The sequence below is a fragment of the Nelusetta ayraudi genome, unplaced genomic scaffold (genome assembly GCF_046127955.1).
Source record: "Nelusetta ayraudi isolate G7.1 ecotype Tasmania unplaced genomic scaffold, CSIRO-AGI_Nayr_v1 ptg000005l, whole genome shotgun sequence".
NCBI lineage: Eukaryota > Metazoa > Chordata > Actinopteri > Tetraodontiformes > Monacanthidae > Nelusetta > Nelusetta ayraudi.
The window spans coordinates 6,676,773-6,695,315 of record NW_027466055.1 but is presented as its reverse complement, the minus strand read 5'-3'; the positions used below and the strand labels follow the sequence as shown (position 1 = coordinate 6,695,315).

General features: G+C 38.7%; 1 protein-coding gene across 3 annotated transcripts in view; it reads left to right on the top strand.

Annotated features, from left to right (window-relative positions):
• ano1a (anoctamin 1, calcium activated chloride channel a) overlaps positions 1-18,218 on the top strand; it is a 29,079-nt gene extending 10,861 nt beyond the window's left edge. For 2 of the 3 annotated variants that reach the window (XM_076051807.1, XM_076051789.1), the window contains exons 4-26: positions 577-675; positions 1,729-1,880; positions 2,855-2,909; positions 3,022-3,073; positions 3,709-3,764; positions 3,922-3,963; positions 4,047-4,111; positions 4,668-4,802; positions 7,368-7,528; positions 8,066-8,151; positions 8,551-8,562; positions 8,958-9,029; positions 9,385-9,459; positions 9,916-10,117; positions 10,280-10,391; positions 11,719-11,776; positions 12,133-12,233; positions 12,547-12,689; positions 12,765-12,917; positions 13,252-13,304; positions 13,484-13,668; positions 13,824-13,929; positions 14,914-18,218. In XM_076051807.1, coding sequence (XP_075907922.1) covers positions 577-675; positions 1,729-1,880; positions 2,855-2,909; positions 3,022-3,073; positions 3,709-3,764; positions 3,922-3,963; positions 4,047-4,111; positions 4,668-4,802; positions 7,368-7,528; positions 8,066-8,151; positions 8,551-8,562; positions 8,958-9,029; positions 9,385-9,459; positions 9,916-10,117; positions 10,280-10,391; positions 11,719-11,776; positions 12,133-12,233; positions 12,547-12,689; positions 12,765-12,917; positions 13,252-13,304; positions 13,484-13,668; positions 13,824-13,929; positions 14,914-15,138 — 2,400 coding nt within the window. In that variant the 3' untranslated portion in view covers positions 15,139-18,218. The remainder of the gene's footprint in view (positions 1-576; positions 676-1,728; positions 1,881-2,854; positions 2,910-3,021; positions 3,074-3,708; positions 3,765-3,921; positions 3,964-4,046; positions 4,112-4,667; positions 4,803-7,367; positions 7,529-8,065; positions 8,152-8,550; positions 8,563-8,957; positions 9,030-9,384; positions 9,460-9,915; positions 10,118-10,279; positions 10,392-11,718; positions 11,777-12,132; positions 12,234-12,546; positions 12,690-12,764; positions 12,918-13,251; positions 13,305-13,483; positions 13,669-13,823; positions 13,930-14,913) is intronic. The other variant, XM_076051797.1, reaches the window with a different exon arrangement.
• The last annotated feature ends 325 nt before the right edge of the window (positions 18,219-18,543 follow it).

Here is an 18,543-nt window from a genome sequence, read left to right as displayed (position 1 = left end):
ATAAAGCTCTTCTTGGGTTAGTTCCCTCATTTTTCTGTCCTCATCTCCAAAGAACAACAAGTCACGATGTGTTGCACTCTGTTCCTCGTGTCTGCACCGAGCTGAGACACGAGGAACATTTAGTTTCGCTACCCCTTCACCTTGGGACACTTTACAGAGGAACTTGAGACTTTCAGAGCTGAACTTTGGCTCTATTTTAAGTGGCAGAAAAAAAACAAAAAAAAGAAGAGACATTGGATAGAGTCTTTGCTTTTAAATCATTACTTGTACTTACGCACCTTGCTCTATACCACGTTTTACTATTAGTGACCTGCCTGGATAGTTATTATTTTGTGACATGTGTTGCTGATTTCTTGGTCAGTTCACCCTTGTAAAAGAGTTTGCAATCTCAATGGAACATTTTCAGTTTTAATAAAGGTGAATTTTTTTTTATATAACTTTGCTTGAGGAAGTCCAGTAGTTTTCCATGACAGTATAGGCAACCAAGACAAGTCAAAAACTACAAGAAAACTGAAACTAATCTATTTGTGAGCAGTTGGGTGTATTACTCAATCCCCTTCCACCCTTTTTTTTCAGAGTCAGATTCTGGGAATTGGCTTTTTAAAGATCCATGCACCTTGGCAAGTTCTGTGCCGAGAGGCAGAGTTCATGAAGCTCAAGATGCCAACAAAGAAGGTAATGTTAGGGGACAAACGCAAAGCGAAGACCCTATTTTATTTTTTCAGTTTCTTCATCGTTATTATTATTATTATTATTGATGAGGATGATGAGGATGAGGATGATGATGATGTTGAGAATGATGATGATGATGATGATGATTAGAGTGATGATGATGATGATGATGATGAAGATGATGATGATGATGGTGATGATGATGATGATGATGATGATGATGATGAGGATGAGGATGATGATGATGTTGAGAATGATGATGATGATGATGATGATGATGATGATGATGATGATGATGAAGATGATGATGATGATGGTGATGATGATGATGATGATGATGAGGATGATGAGAGTGATGATGATGATGATGAGGAGGAGGAGGAGGATGGTCATGTTGAGTGTTATTGTTGTTTCTCCTCCTCCACCTTCAAAGCCACAGCTACTTTACTTCGCTTCAAAACTCATCAAATTTAGCTTCTATCTCAGGGTCGAAGCAAGATTTGATAGGTGTCTGGGAAATATCCTCTAGCGCAGGGGTCACCAACGTGGTGCCCGCGGGCACCAGGTAGACCCCAAGGACCTCATGAGTAACCTGCAGACCCGTCCAAAAAATTGCACAGCTCGTTGAGCTGCGTCTAAAATTCAATTTTATCCAACCTTGTTATGTCCTTTTTGATAATTATTGAGAACTCATGAGCTTGATAAGTGTCTTCACATAGATAAGTATCATTAATAATAATATATATAACTCAGAGAGTTTGTTATTTCAGGAGAATCTAGCAAACTGGTAGCCCTTCATACGGCTCAGGACCCATGAAGTAGGTCTCAGTGCCAAAAAGCTTGGTGACCCCTGCTCTAGCGCCACCTACTAATCCCACGCCATTTTAGTGGGACAAAAACCCAGAGTTTCTCTCTTGAAGACAGTAGACAATAAATCATGTTGATGATTAAATAAATCTTTTGCCCAAAGTAAATATTGTTATTGTACTACACCACCTGTCCCTTGAGTCATCACACTAGAGTTATTACAGTTGGGTTTATCTTTGTCTTATACAGGTTTACGAGGTTAAACAAGGCAGTAATCTTGTTGAGAAGATCCGACTGTACATCCACAAAATCACAGCTCCTCTCCACCCTAAAGTAGACGCTAACCAAACACAAAACATCAAGTCTCTCTCGCATCCATTTTCTAGAGAGAAAGAGAGTCTGTAAGTAATCTTTGCTCATTTCGTACATTTGACTGCCCATTCATACAATGCATTATTCTGATGTGTGTTACTATCCAACTTCTTTAAGAAAAGCTCAATGTAAATGTCATTTCTGAGATTTTCCTTACATTTTCCCCATCCTTTTAGCTGTGGTATTACCCTCCAAGCTTTGACTTTGGAGACTGATGTTTCGAAATGAAACATCAGTCAACAAGCCCTTCCAGAAGACACATTCACTACATGGCTTTAAAGCTTAAGAAAGGCTTTGTCTTACTTTATCCTATGTTGTAATTTTACCCAGATCACATAAGTATTTCACAGCTACTCATCTCAAAAGAGGAGAATGTTAATGGTTTTCAAGAAAGCTAAGTACAATCAGTGAAAGCTAAGCACTACTGCAAGCAGATGCTTGTCAGAAGCATTGTTTTCCAGTGCCTTCCAACAAGTTGAAATGATCCAGCTGGAATGTATAGAGGAGTGAGTGGGCAGCGGACTGCTATATATATAACTCTTACTGAGAGCTTGAAGATCCCCCTCCGCATTCTATTTCATCTAGCTTTCTGTGATTTGTATAAAACTGTCATTACCAAGAATCAGTATGTTTAGTGTCGCTCCTCCTGCCCATTAGATTAAATTTCCACTGCTTTGGTAAATTCTTTAAGTAAATCTGTATATATAATTATGCTTGAATTAAATGTTGATTAAGATGTTTAATTTTTATTTGTAGCTTATTTTTTTTGTTCCTCATGGATGATGGTCTTTCACCACTAGAAACTGGGGGAATTTAGCCCTGAAAGCCATGGTCATTCGGTTTCAGTGAGGAAGTTTAGCCAAAGAAACAAATTAAATTGCACAATTCTGATGGTGACAGAAGTTAGAAACAGCACATTTTTGGGGCTGTCACATTGTTGCTGCTAGTGGTGTTGAATTGAAGCTTATGATAAATAAACACATACTTTGTTCTCTGTTGTCAGATTCGATCTCTCTGACAGAGACAACTTCTTTGACAGCAAGACAAGGAACTCTATAGTAAGTAGTGAGTTAAAGCAGTGTTAGTTGTCTAGATGTTGTGACAAAATTTAATTTGTGCAATATTAGTTTCGGTATTTGAACTGTGGTTGATCTGTGGCTGTGTTGCCAGGTTTATGAGGTACTAAAGAGGATAAGATGCACCAAAGCCAAGTACTCCATGGGTAAGATCTACACCCTAATCCAAACTTCTTTTTAATGCACTGTACATAAAAACACCCTCCAACATAAAACACATTTGCTCCCCATCTATACATGTGCAAACAAGTACATAAACACCACCACACATTAAAAATGATAACCACCATAAATAAATAGTGCAAACATAAGGACTGGCTCTACACAAGTTATAAATGGAAGAATGCAAATGAAACAAAGATCTTTCTATCGCAAGCATGTCTCCACGCTTCATGTTCAGTGTCAGCATTTACTGTCTGGTAGTGAGGTACTGTACTGTGAGGTTGTCTGTGCAGTTTTTTTAAGTGACATGTGGTTGTAAACACAGAGACTGATCGAATTGTTAAAAAAAAAAAAATCTAATTACTAACGTTTAGAATGTGCTAATATAGTGTCTCAACAGCATATAGGCTATACTATGTTATAACTGGGCCTGAAAATAATAAATAATGCTAATTTTAGCGTTTAATTACGCTCATGAGATGTGTTCAGGAGGAGAATGAGTGAAATTTTAACCACAGAAAGAAAACAGCAGGGTGAATTGTGACACTATTATTGCCTCTGTATATATATATATATACTTGTCTTATTTTTTTGAAAACAAATTATTTTCTTCTTAAAGGGATCACCAGTCTGCTTGCTAACGGTGTCTATACAGCTGCATTTCCTCTTCATGATGTAGGTATCAGATCTCATTTTATAGCCATAAAAATGTATGTTGTTGTCTTGTTAATGATTGATAATGATCTCATCTAATAATGTATATGCATTTATGCAATTTAACTAGTATTCAAGTGAACTATGTGTATTGTCTGTCTGTCTGCAAATGTTACAGGGAGACATTGAAGGCTTGAATGCAACAAATAATGATAGGAAGGTGAGTAAAGTAATTCAACTATCAGCCTTTCCAAATGAGTAACTCATTTTCAGGTGATTATACATTACGGTTTGCAATTTCAGCTGCTGTATGAACAGTGGGCCAGCTACAGTGCGTTCTACAAATACCAACCTATTGGACTTATAAGGTATGAAAGTAAATGTGCTCTTGCCATAAATTATTTGAAACACACATACAACACACTTTTCCTTTTCTTTCTTTCTTTTTTTTACCACTAGAGGGTGGAGCTGAGCACGACATGCAAAACAAAAAGGCTTTGAGCTATTCTCTACGTCCCCAATTCCACCCACTTCCTCCCATCACAATTTTGTATGCAAAGCAACAAACACTCAACAAAGGAAAATGTGTACCCAGAACCCAGAACCCAGGAATAAAACCACTAGAATGTCACATACCATTTTTTTTACTACCTCAAGTCTTACAATCATGAAAATTGCATCTTGCCCCTTTAATAACAGCTGTGACTTATCAAACTTGCCATATGTTTAATACTATAAGCATGTATTCTCACCAACACACCATATATCAAAGGTTATATTGGGCATGATATGGTAAAAGTTGTCTGTGCAAGTAATGGAGACAGTATTTTACCATTTGCAGATATGTTTTACTTAATCACAATTGTATTGAAAATGATGCATGAAGAAAGATTTCACAATGAGACAATATGTTTGCTTCCACAGGAAATATTTTGGCGAGAAGGTGGGACTGTACTTTGCCTGGTTAGGTGTTTATACACAGATGCTTATCCCTGCAGCCATTGTTGGAGTTATAGTCTTCCTCTATGGTTGCGCCACTGTTGATGAAAACATACCAAGGTAAATGGCACCTACATATGTAAACACAACCTTAGACTACATTGTACCCATACAGAAATATAAAACTGAAACTGAAGCTTTAGTTGTATTATCTCCAGTAAGTTCAACCTCTTCTGGCTTGTGAGATGGGCCTCAGTACTTCGCTCTATGGTACTTTGGATTTTTTTTGTGTGTGTTTCCCTGGTTTTCTGCTGCCACTCTGGTGTGACTTTCATCAGAAAGGTACCGCTAGACACCGGACTGTCCATTCTTGCTACCCTTTCACTGATCAGAACAGTTTTGTTGAATTTCTGGTTGGAGACCCAGCAGCTCTCCACAGGGTTTGCCAGAGACATGGGCAAGGGATCAAGATGAGTCAGCTTGCGTTACGTATAATGATCCTGCATATACATCTAGTGAACGTCTGCTCCCTGGAAAATAAGATGAACTGCTCCTTCTTAACTCAAGAAACAAAGACTTTAGTTCATCCACTGCAAACAGCAGAGATGAGAACCTGAACCTGGCCACCCACCCAACAGCGCGTAGATTTCTGTCCACATCAAACTATGAACGGAACCGGTGAAAAAGGACCAACTTCTACTAAAAATAAGTCCTATTTACTGCTGGCCACGTGGACCGGACTCACTCTCACACTCGTACTTTTGGGGTATGCCTTATCCAGATTCACAAAACTCATGTGGATTGGTGAGCATAATCCGATGCACACTCCGACACCAAGAGCTGGTCTGCTGCTCTACAGATAGGACAAAAGTTGCATTTCCCCCCCTCAATCTAAGACTCAACGGTTGACAGAACCATCTTCCTCCGAATCCTGACACAAACTTTATCATGGAGACTGAGGAGTACAATCCATGAGTTGGAAGATACCCTCTGTTACCCCTTCTGAAAGAGGTGAACCACCACCCCCAGTCTGCCAATCCAGGGGTACCACCGCTGATGTCCATGTGTTGTTGCAGAGATGTATCAACGAGGACAGGCCTAAAACATCCAGAGCCTTGGGGTGCCCAGGATTTTCCACCACCCGATGAAGTCCTCAGTTGAGGTTTGCAGCCAAAGAATTCCCACTTTGTAGATTGGTTCTATGTATTTTGTCTTCCACTCACTTGGCAAAAGAAAAAAACAGCTTACAAAACAATTGTCCAGTTCTCTACCAAAAGCTATCCAAGCTGACTGACATCTTTCACATCCTGTCAATGGATCACCAGGTTCCTGACAGACTTGAGGTAGCAGGTGAGGCTGAGAAATCTTACCTCTAGTACTTAGATCATCAGCACTGCCCCCTCCAAACACCACCCCCACCCCCACCTCTCACCACCACCATCCCAGTATGTGGACCAAGTGGTCCAAGTTCAGCACCTAGAACTTTGCCTGCACAAGACTGTGGCACTTCAACCCCTCACTATCGGCAGCAACAAAGTGTCTATTGTGGACATCTTCGTGTTTCAAAACTCATGTGGATTGTGGATCCACAATTTCTAGTGACCTGAAGTGACCCACAACATAGACCCATGTCCAGACGAAGGCTCAGCAGAGATTGTACTTCCTGCGACAGGTAAGGATGTTTAACCGGCCGTAGTTGCTGCTGATCACCTTTACACCGCCATCATCTGTGTGTCCACTGCACTTCCATCACCCTCTGGTTTGGATGAACGACTAAAGAGGACCAACACAGACTACAGAGAACAATCGGGTCTGCAAAGAAGATAATTGGGACCGACTCACTTTCCACACAAGATTCGTACCCATCCAGGGTCAGGAAACGCAGAACCCCCGACACTGTGCTCACAATTTCTTTCCAACTCCTCCCGTCTGGCAGGACATACAAGGCACTGTATGCCAAAATTATGAACCACAGAGACAACTTCTTGTCCATGGCTGTTACCCCAATGAACTCTTGGTCGTCACAGAGCACCCACTCGTCCACCTCTTGCTAGTGTCTTGCACTTTCTGTAAAGCCATACTTGCACATTTAAAAGCAACTGCATGCTCGACTGCAACGTTTCTCAACTGGTGGGTCGCGACCTACTAGTGGGTTGTGGAGCTGTTTCGATTGTGTCATGGCCCTTTGATTTTAATACACATTTTTTTGCAGGACACTCAATTAAACTCAATAATTTCAATAATTTATTTTACCAGACATGATAGATAGTGAGGTAGCGTTTTTGTTTTTGTGGAATAAATTTGGGTGGTGACTTAGCGATAAGTAAAAAGTTAAAAAAAAAAAAAAATGTGGGTCTTGAGACTCCACCAGTTGAGAACCACTGCTCTACTGGACGTCATATTTGTCTCATAGTTGATAAATGTAGTGAGATTCTCAAAGACGAGCTGAGCCAGCAAACAAATTCAAACCGCAATGGCTGTAAAATGCACTTGTGTTTTGGTTGTAAAACAATCTTCCTAACTAGTAAGCATTCTAACTCATTGAATATAACCAAAAATTTGCAGAAAATTGTTACAACCAAATGATCATTATTAAAAAAGTAACAAATATGACCGTTTTGTCATATTATTGTTTGGGTTTGGCTCCTCTCCACGTCTGAATATTATCTTTTCTTGTTTTGCCAGCATGGAAATCTGTGATCCGAGGAACAACATCACCATGTGCCCGCTATGTGACCATGCCTGTAGCTACTGGAAGCTGGTGACAGCGTGTGGTACTGCTCGAGCCAGCCACTTGTTTGACAACCCAGCCACTGTCTTTTTCTCCATCTTTATGGCTCTATGGGGTGTGGATGCATTTGTATTCATCAGTCAAATACTGGCATATTGTCTTGCTGAGGCATTTTTAGTTTTGGTTTTGGTTTTCCTGGGTCATTATTTTCATGCCCCTCTACACTCCAAAATTCCGTTTGTTGTTTTACGTTTGACTCCACATTACATGATTTCGTGCTCGTTACATGATTTACCTCACTTTGTGACGCTGTACACAGCAAGTCTCTGGTAAGGGTTTCCATCAAACCTGCTTTTTGGAATGGTGCAGAGGTCCACTGTATTCATTAAATATGATCTCCTTTGAAATTTCAACTGACAACAAACAAACACATTTTGTGATTATTTCATGAACACTCAGTAATAAATGAAAACGAGATTTGTGCTTATATGGTAGAATTTTGAGCATGCATCATCGCTTTGACATCAGTGGCTAATTGTTGACTGCTGGGCCACAGGTTCAGTCACTAGCAACATATTTTATTATTAAATAATAATAAAAATACATCATAAGCCAGCGTCTAAGCCTGTGCCAATGCTGTTTGCCTCTGCAGCGGTTCTCTTCATGGAGCATTGGAAGAGACGGCAGATGCGTCTGAACTATGTCTGGGACCTGACAGGCTTTGGAGAAGAGGAAGAGGTGGGTTGAACCCATAAACATTTATGACTTTGTGTATAATATTAAAAACAGCCTTTTTTCAGCCTGCCTGCAAAGAGGATAATTCACTTTCAGGTCAAGAGTGAAAAGAACTAGAGCTTTTGAAGAGCTATTCACCTCTGTGTTTTATTTAAATTTGCTTCGGAGAAATGCCTTTTATCGGTTTCTGCACTGAAACACTGCAATGTTAGCGTTAAATTGTTTCTTTGTATATCAAAATTGTAAATCAAAAAGCTGTTGCTAGGAGTTACCTTGTTTATATTGTCTTCACAACAATGAAAAATAAATATCTATATATCTATATTTTTATTTTTTATTTTTCATTCATCCACTTTGGAATGATATTTATTTTTCCCTATGTGTTTGTTTTGTATTTTACAGGAGGAACATAAGGTTTGGAATCAACTCGGTTTCTCCAATCTGTCAAATAACATAAATGTGTTGTGTAGCACTAACTCCAAGCTTTTCTTTTCAAGGTGTTTCAATCTGGGCATTAACTCTTGGCTTTGCTAACCTTTTTCTACCTATCCTTCTATACCTTTCAGCTTGATTGTGACAGTGACCCTTTCTTTGCCAAAATGTTGGCTCATTTTGTCTTGCATCTTTCATTTCTTGAAGCATTTTTCTTTATAAAAAAAAACTTTATCACTGAATAATTATTTTATTGAATAATATAGACAATAGCCGCAGAGTTAAGTAATATACCACTTCAATGAGGTGAAAATGTGTTTGAATGGTCAGTTATGGCTTAGCCTGCTGTAACATGTAACGTTACATGTGTCCTTTAGGATCACCACCGAGCGGACTATGAATTCCTGGTCATGCAAAAGACAATGAAAAAAGAACATTCCACACCTAAGGTAAAGTTATTGTCTTGATTTTTGAACAAAAGTGATTGCAATATTACGACATAGATGATGTGACACATCAGACATGACATGTTGCTGGCTGACCTTGCCGACAGGATTTAGATTGGCTTTTATCTCTTCCTGAGGCCAAGTCTCCTCGTTAATGAAATACACAACATATTCAAGCAGCGCTCAGAGTTCTCTTGCCCAGTTTTCAAGGATGACTTGATAGCCTGTGGTAGCCCACAGCAGAATGAGCTGTTGTCCACAGCAGCAGAACTGTGTTTGAAATGTGTGCATTGGCTTGCCCTTAATAACTTAATATGCTGTGTGCGTGGGTGCGTGCGTATGTGTTTTTCCTCTATAGGGCGAAAAGATAAAGCTAACTTGTACAGACAGACTGCCAGCCTACCTTACCATTGTAGTCATGATGAGTTTCATGGTAAGTCTACCTTCCATTTTCCCGCCAATTTCTATAATTTATTGTGATTACAGTGATGAGTTAATAGAATTTTGTACATGTTTAAGATAAGTAACAAGTTGTCAGAGCTAATCTGGCGTTGGTTAAATATCAGCAAATGAATGTGCTCAGCTAGTTAACGGCAGCATGGTTGGCTTACTCCCCATCCTTGGTTCAACTTCAAGAGTCTTTTCAGATTGGTTGTGTTTTTCCTACTGATTGAATAGCTACAGCAAGAGGCCACGCCATCTCCATCTAACATCATCATAAATGTTGTCATAACTCTACGATTGCACACTTGACCTCATCACGATGTATTGTTCGATCTCAGACCTACAATGTATCCTCAAAGTTCTCAGAGGTTAATCTGTGCTCCAATGTCAAGTTAGACCTCTGTTTGTGTCTCTTAGTATAATTCACTATCTGTCTTACTTTTAGATTGCCGTGACATTTGCAATAGTCTTTGGAGTGATCCTGTACCGGATTAGCATTAAGGCAGCCCTGCACATGAGCTCATACCCTGCAGCACGTTCCAACATCCGAGCCACTGTCAAAACCACCGCCGCAATCATCAACCTCATAATTATCATCATCTTAGATGAAATCTATGGTGCCATTGCCCGATGGCTGACCACACTTGGTAAGGTGCTTTGATGTGTATTTTTTTTTTTTTAACGTAAAATGAGCTGAGCTGATTCTATTAACAGCAGCAGTTAATAGCATGTCTTTTTTTATTGTTGTCAGTTAAATTTTAATTAGTTTATGACACAATTAAGCCTGTTTTTATGATTTCTCTTTTTAGAGGTTCCAAAGACTGACAAGAGCTTTGAACAGAGGCTTATCTTCAAGACTTTCATCTTGAAATTCGTCAATGCTTTCACACCCATTGTGTATCTCGCCTTTTTCAGGGGCAGGTAAAGCAGTGATATGCAGTATTTTACTTCTTGATGTTATTTGCTTATGAGGCAATGTATGCTTAGTGTACAAATTGGAGTACGGACTCAAAAACACTGAACTCACAACAGTGGTTCAGGAGATTAAATAATTTTTCAGCAAACAAACCCAAGAGTCCTCAGAGGCAGGGTCATGAAGAGGCAGGATCCAACACTAACAAAACATTAGAACAGAGGAGACTCGAGGGCTGTCACAGGGAGCAACACAGCTTATATAAGGATGAGGGTGGGTAATACAATCACGCAAGTAAGGAGAAATTTGACAGGAACACGGATGAAACCCAAATTCAAAATAAAAGCGGGCTCTCGGTCAGAAACCTCACCACAACCCAACAAGCAGACCCTGAACTCTAATTGGCAATTACAGTACTCCCCCTCCTATGGTCGTGTCCTGATGGCCCAGGTTCCTCAGGGTGCAATCCACCGTAAGCTGCTGGCCTCCACCTCTTTTTCTGCACAGCCAAACAGTTTCTTCCCAGTGTAAACCAAACATCCGTCAATAAATCAAGGGGGTGGAGATGTAGCCAGAGCCATGGAGCTGGGCCATAGAGGCTTGAGACTACTCCCACGAAAGGTTTGATGGATCTGCATGACCTAATTTTGGTTTGGATTGCCACATAGCCTGCACACACAGAGGCAAAAGACCTGTATAAGGCTCGCATGAGAGGCCGCATATACTGAAGGTTTGTTCATCCTCAGGAAATGTCCCTAAAAGTCCACTTGTCACAGATGTCCAAAGCAATTCTTCCCCCCGACATGTGTCAGGAGAAAAGGATACATGAGGCCAGTAGATGACCAATGACCTGAGCTATGATTGGGATAAGCTGGTAGTTTTGTGGACACCCCACCGGAGCAGTGGTGTTACTGTTATTCTAAACCTGGACCAAACAACAGAACTCATCCTGGATATCATGGAGAAAGCCTCCTCAGGAGCACTCTCATCATCAAGGGGACTGCGTTGAGTGGACTGAGAGCCTCAGCTGGGCCGAACACACTGCTGCAACAGTGACAAATGCTCGGCACCATTCAAAATTGCTGCACTCACGATGTTGGTTTAGGAGATGTAATCATATCAGGCAAGCAAATGTAAAAGTTGCCTGCTAGAGTCAGTATTGGAAACGAGCAGGACCAAACAACAAACACATAAATATAACCATGAGAGGACATTGCTGGAACACTAACTGACACTGACAATGTGTGCTGCTTATTTTATTGTGTATAGTATACAAGGACTTTTGTTAGATTGCTTTGTCAGCCAAATTAAAACGACTTTCTGTTTATTTCTCAGGCTTGTTGGGCGACCTGGAAAGTACCTTTATGTTGTTGGATCATATAGAATGGAAGAGGTAATGCACACAAAGAAAAACCAGTTACAGAAAATTATTTGTATATAGTAATAAAGGTAATAAAAAAAAAGGTAATTCACACCATATTTCAGGAGGATTTTAAAATGATATTTTATCTTGAACTTAACTTAACCTTAATTCCCACGCACTGAATTGCTTTGTCATGTTACTAACTGAGATTTACCTTAGAACAGAGATGTGAAAAGCTAAGGGTTAAGGATAAAGGGTTTGAGGTCTTAAACTATTCAAAGAAAAGACAGTTCAGTCAGAAAGTTGATATTTTTAATATACATAACAAATGTTTAAATGACAAAAGATTTTGAATTCTGAGACTTGCCCTCTCTCCACTCCTGAAGTGTGCCCATGCAGGCTGCCTCATGGAGCTCTGTATCCAACTTTGCATTACAATGCTCGGCAAGCAGCTTATCCAGAACAACCTGTTTGAGATCGGCATACCGTAAGTGCATTACCACACATGCTGTACAAAATGTTTCAATAGTTAGAGAGTAGTAGAGTCAGAGCACGACTGGACCTTCTTGAGCATATATTTGTATAAAGCTGGTTAATATTGTAGAGGCAAGAATTCACACTCAAACTCAGAAATGAGTGGTTAAAAATACAACACATATTTTGGTTCCAACAGCTAGATGCAATTGCCAGACAGATAGATCTGATGGAACTCTTTCCCTCACTAAAGTATATTAGTGACGTGTATCCCTCAATTGTTCACTACTGAGACAATATCAAAGTGACCCTGTTGACATTTGTAGGAAGTTGAAAAAAATGCTACGACGGAGAAAGTCAGAGTTGGACTCAAAACAAGAGGAGGAGCTGAACAAAACCCTAAAGTCCTATGAGAAGGACCACATTTTGGGTCCTTTTGTGGGCCTTAATCCAGAATATATGGAAATGAGTGAGTTTGGTTTTTATGATTATTATGATTCCAATGATATGATTTTATGCTAATATTTACTTTTGTCTCTTTCAGTCATCCAGTTTGGGATGGTGACTCTCTTTGTGGCCTCTTTTCCTCTGGCGCCCCTTTTTGCTCTGCTGAACAACATCATCGAGATTCGCCTAGACGCTAAAAAGTATGTCACAGAGGTGCGAAGGCCAATTGCAGCTAAAGCCAAAGATATTGGTAGGTGTCCAATGCCCTGGTTGAAACATTTCATTCTAAACAATGTAAATATAAAGTATGAAATAGTTTTTACTTCAAACAATGCCATGCATTATGAATGTTAATATTTCAATCAAATCATTATTAGAAATGTATATTCAACTGTAGTCTCCATTTCAAGATGTGTTTCTTATTCAATGGTAAATTGTGTATGTATAGGACTATTTTTCTAGCTAAAACCAACCATTTTAAATACACTGAGAGGTTACAAAGTCATTTAAAAAATAGGAATAATAATTACATGTTCAACCAGCTCTTTTCACCCCAAAAAAACAGTTGTTCTATCATTCTGCAGGTATATGGTACAACCTCTTGAGAGGCCTCAGCAAGGTGGCAGTCATCCTTAATGTAAGTCTTGTTTTGTCTTGTTGTGTATTTCCTATTGGAAAATGGAAATGTGCATTCCTAAAACGCACCCTGTTAAAAAAAATGATGAATTCCAGCAAAACTGTCTCGTTAAGACAACATTAATCTAGGCAGAACATTTCATAAACACAGTGATCTACAAGTGCTGCTTTGTCTCTTAGGCGTTTGTCATCGCTTTTACCTCCGACTTCATCCCACGACTCGTCTACCAGTACACGTACAGCCCCGATGGAACAATGCATGGCTTTGTCAATCACACGCTCTCCTACTTTAATGTCAGTCACTTTGAGCCAGGCACAGATCCACGTGAGCCAAAACATTTGGGCTTCACAGTAAACGTGTGCAGGTATGGTTTCACTTCCCAGTTAAGCACTTCACTTTGGAGCTGTATGTGCTAGAGTCAATAATCTCTGTGTGTTATTGTGGAAAATGAAAGATCTGCTATCTCTTGGATACTTAAATTGACTTCACATCTTGTTACCTTTGTTTTTCTGATTCCAGATATAAGGACTACAGAGAGCCTCCATGGTCCCGAACTCCATATGACTTCTCAAAGCAGTTCTGGGTTGTCCTGGCAGCCCGTCTTGCCTTTGTCATCGTCTTTCAGGTTTGCAACAAGACTTAAACACGAAAATGTTTACGCTAATTGTCTTCTGCAACATGCTTCTTATATTATTGGCAAACTTAAAGCAGCTCTAGGTAACTTGAGCTTGCTACGAGTTTGCTACGACAATAACGTCGTAGCAAACGTTCAACACTTTTATTACTTCGTCTTTCACTGAGGTTACTTATTGGCTTCCATTCCGTCATTTTACAATCTTATGTATTTGTAATAGTAGTATGTAAGACTGCCTCTAAGTAAACGTGTGACGTTGAGGTAAAATGGTTCGTCCGGCGTGTCGGGTCGCGCTTGAAAGTTACGCAGTGCAGTTACAGCCGGCACAAACCCCCTCTCGCTGCCGATCCTTGATCCTATTAACGGTTTATCTACCGCTTTACTGAGTTTGGAATCATACTTTTATGGTCGAAAAGTTACCTAGAGCTGCTTTAAAGGTGAAGCGTGTCATATTTGGAGATTTGGAGAAGAAGCAACATCTAGTGGTTACATTTTAGATTGCAGCACTCACCCTCTCATCCTCCCTCTGCCGAGCTTGCCAGTCTACCACGGCGGCCTGCGCACACAAACCTGGATACCTGACTACCTTCTTCTTTGTTGCTTTATTAAAAATGCGAAACACGCTGTCAGACGGGCTTCATTGTCCACACCAGGCTTCCTTAGAAATATGGCAGCTAACTGGGCAATACCCTTGCTCTATGTATATTATTATATGTAAATGAGAACCGTTCTATGGGCAGGAAAACCACATTACTTTTGATTGTACTGCGAGTATACACTTTTAATGTATTCATGGGCAGTATATTAAGCTTTTACAGATATAAAAATCGTAAATCAGGCCAAATATTACACACTGGACATTTGAATCACATGTTTTCACTGAATCTAAATTTCAACAATAATTATTAATAGTCATAATCTTATCAAGTCTCATGAAGAAGTATATGACGGGTTTTATTTTTTTCACTTGTGTAGAATGTGGTGATGCTCATGAGTGACTTTGTGGACTGGCTCATCCCCGACATCCCCAAGGACATTAGCCTCCAGATGCACAAGGAAAAGATTCTGATGGTGGAGCTCTTCATGAAAGAAGAGCATGGCAAGAGGCTTGCAGCAAAGGAAAACCACAACAGGGACAGCTGCATCTCTCACTCATCTCCAAAGACACGCTCACGACCTGTCTCACATGCAAACTGCTGATGAAGCGCCGGCACAGTCGAGGGAAACGAGCACAAACATGCCAACGCAGATTATGTGAACAAACTGTAAATAAGCTCAACACGCTGAGGAAATAGCACGTAAAGGTTATGCGAGTTACTCCAAAAACAATATGTTTTATTTGTCAAATAGGACTTAAATGCATTTACATTGTTGCTGCAAAATTGTAGCCTGTATCCTGAGTAACCCTCCAATGGATTTGAATGACTATTATGTCTTATACTCTTGATGTCACTTTTTATTAGCTAGGTATTAAACTGTCATTAACAAAACTTCATGAAGTAGCTTTACAATATTCCATAATTTGCAACATAATATTTGTTGAATGTCTTTATGAAAAATAAGCCATTATCCTTGCCGGTGGCTTTGTGACAGGAAATGTGTCAATGACTGAAGTTCAAGGATCTTTAAGAGAGCAGTGGCAAACATTGAGCTGTATGCAACAGGAGTGCAATGCAAGTTGTGTTGTTTAGAATGTCTCTATTAATTCTTCCAAATAGCCTGTCAAGAGTCCCCTGGTAGATCATCGGCAGGAGACTCTCTGCCACATTATTATGTCAAACTCGCATGGGAATTGAATTTCTTTACATAGCACAACTATAGAAAAAAAAATTGTATTTGAATGATGCCTTGACTTTTTTCAGAATTTTTTTTTTTTTTACATTTTTTTATCAATATGCAGCAAAAGCTCGTCAGATTGTGAGGATGAATTGCATGCTTTTTGATAACCTCTTCTATTAAGTAAAACATATTTTTACGCAACTGGCCAGAGAAGCACAATTGGTCTATTTAAATTCAATGTAATTTCTAAACTTTAATTTGGCAAGAGAAGCACATCAATCCATATTACCTTACTGTTTTTGTATTCATTATTTTATTTCAGTAAGTCACTTTGTAAATTCATTCTCAAATCTTGTGGTGTCGTCACCAAACGTCAACTTCAATGTCACAATATCAAATCTGACATTTCTAATGAGGGGTCAAGCCGTAAAGAAGCTAATAACATGGTCCTCTGTTGAGGAGTTTATTTTGATTGGCTCTTGTTACCATCAGTTGAAGAAATACTCCCTGAGACTTGTCATTCAGTGAGGGATGAGCTCTGGTTGCCATTGGCCAACTCCCAATCCCAAAATAATATAATATGTACCAAAATTTCATGAAAATATCTGGATGTGATAAGCACATTTTGCAGAACACGTGATGATTGTGAACTGTTGGCCCCATCGTGATTTTTTTTAAGTGTAATTTACAAGAAAACAAAAAAAACAAAAGCTGTGGAAATACCACAGCCAAGGGCTTGATTACAAACTAATTACCTGCTCACCAAGTGCTGGTCAACATTACATTCATATTATATTTGCTGAGACTGCCGTTCGGCATGCAGAAAAAATGTTGTGGAATAAATGCAGTCCAAAAATATGACAGCACACACTTTTAACAGTGAGACATTTTTTGTGACTTGATTTGTAAGCACATGTATTATTATTATTATTATTATTATGATTATTCAATTCAAACCAAATCAGAAACACAAAAAAGAGAAATCAATCCTTAATTAATAAACCTTTGTTTATAAATTAATTACAAGTGTGCACTCATGTAGGAACACTCATTTGTTTAATAATCAAATATTTACTAAATCTTTTATTAATTTTAAAAGTGTCTACTTCTTACGTGTTACAATTTTTTTTTTTTCTGCGACACAGTACGTAGTAATTCCAGTAAACTGGAAAAATGAGCTTTTCCCTTCCACAAAGCATTCCAGATTCTAATTCTTTCATTGTACCTGAACTGCTCAAGCTAGTCTACTGTAGAGTACAATCCGTCCATCTCTTTCACTGCTTCTGCTGCAGTGCAGGGTTTTTGCTGGAGCCAATCCCAGCTGTCATCAGAAGGCAGGGTTACACGCTGGGCAAGTTGGGGACTGCAACCGTAGAAAACTCGTTACAATTTACAGATTGTGTATAATTTATATTCTTTTGTTTGTTTTGCATTATTTTTTTATTTCAAATTCCACCCATTTGCTGTATTTTAAAAGCAGCATTCTCGTGTGTTGTGCTCTTGGTCTTAAAATGAAAATGTTGAGTGATCATCTTGTTTAAACGTCAAATTGCCTTTTGAAATGCCAATTCATTTTCATAAAAAGAAACTTTATTGAGCGGTAAGGGGAATAGAAAATGTGATAATGACGAATGCAAGTATTGTAACGCTGTTATAGACTGCTTCAGTTATGTATTTGCATTATAGAAAATACTTCTTTTTTTCAATTAAATGGGTAAATGGGTGAAAATGACTTCTTCAAACTCACAAAGAACATTAATTGTATAACGGTTGAAAAGCGCTGCGTCGTAAATTGATCTATGTTGTCTTATTCATATATTGTGCATTCAAAAAGTATGTCTCAGTAAATGACTGCTGTATTGATTCAACAGTGACGTACATTTTAACATGGTACATCTGAATTTAATGTTCCTCAAATCATTTTAAAACATTATTCAATTTACATTAGGGAAGCAATAAGAACCTTTTTGCCATATTCTGCTTGGGAAAACTTTCATAGGCTACCAAAGCAGTCTCTGAAGGTCTTTTATGGCAAAAGATTGTTCTAGCCTTAAGACTAGCTGTTGAAAAAAAACAACCACATTTTCCGCTGTCGTAATCTATCTTAATATTGATAGATTTGTAAAAGTTTGCTGTGGAGCCTGTTTTATTTATTTATTTATTTTCAAATGAATGCAAATTGCCATTTAGTAAATTCACTTTTTTTATATTTTCACCGTGCGTTTCACATGTATTTACTCTTCAGCACTTGGTACACTAACATACAAACTCAAGTGTACAAACTGGTGATAGGGGCTATCATTATAATATACTCTAATTACAATCTGCTTGAAATAACTACTGATTGTGATGTAAAAGCATTTCCACAATAGCGTAAATGAAAAAAAAAAATGCTGCCAGTGACATTTTCTATTATAATGTTGGTGAACTTTCACATTTTTCAAGTGTATTTCATGTGTTCCTTTTTGCATTAAGTGTGAATAAAAAATATGTGAACTGTTTGGAGTGTAGATATTTTTCAAAACCTGAACTGATGGTATGTTTGTACCATACATGTCCTCAAAGGCACAGTCAAGCTCTTAATTCAACAGCGCACAATTAACAATAACAACATCGTTTAACAGCCAGAGTTTGCTGTAGATTATTTTCCACGGAAAAGTTTTGCATTACTATTGATGTATCTGATATTTCCTTGTTCTTTTTTAAATTGAAATTTCCTTGTGCCTGTTTAAATTGGGGTCATTTAGAATGTAGATAATCGCTTAAACTTTGTAGTGATAGCTGCTCTCCCACAGTAAATTGATAACATAACTTTATTTCACAACT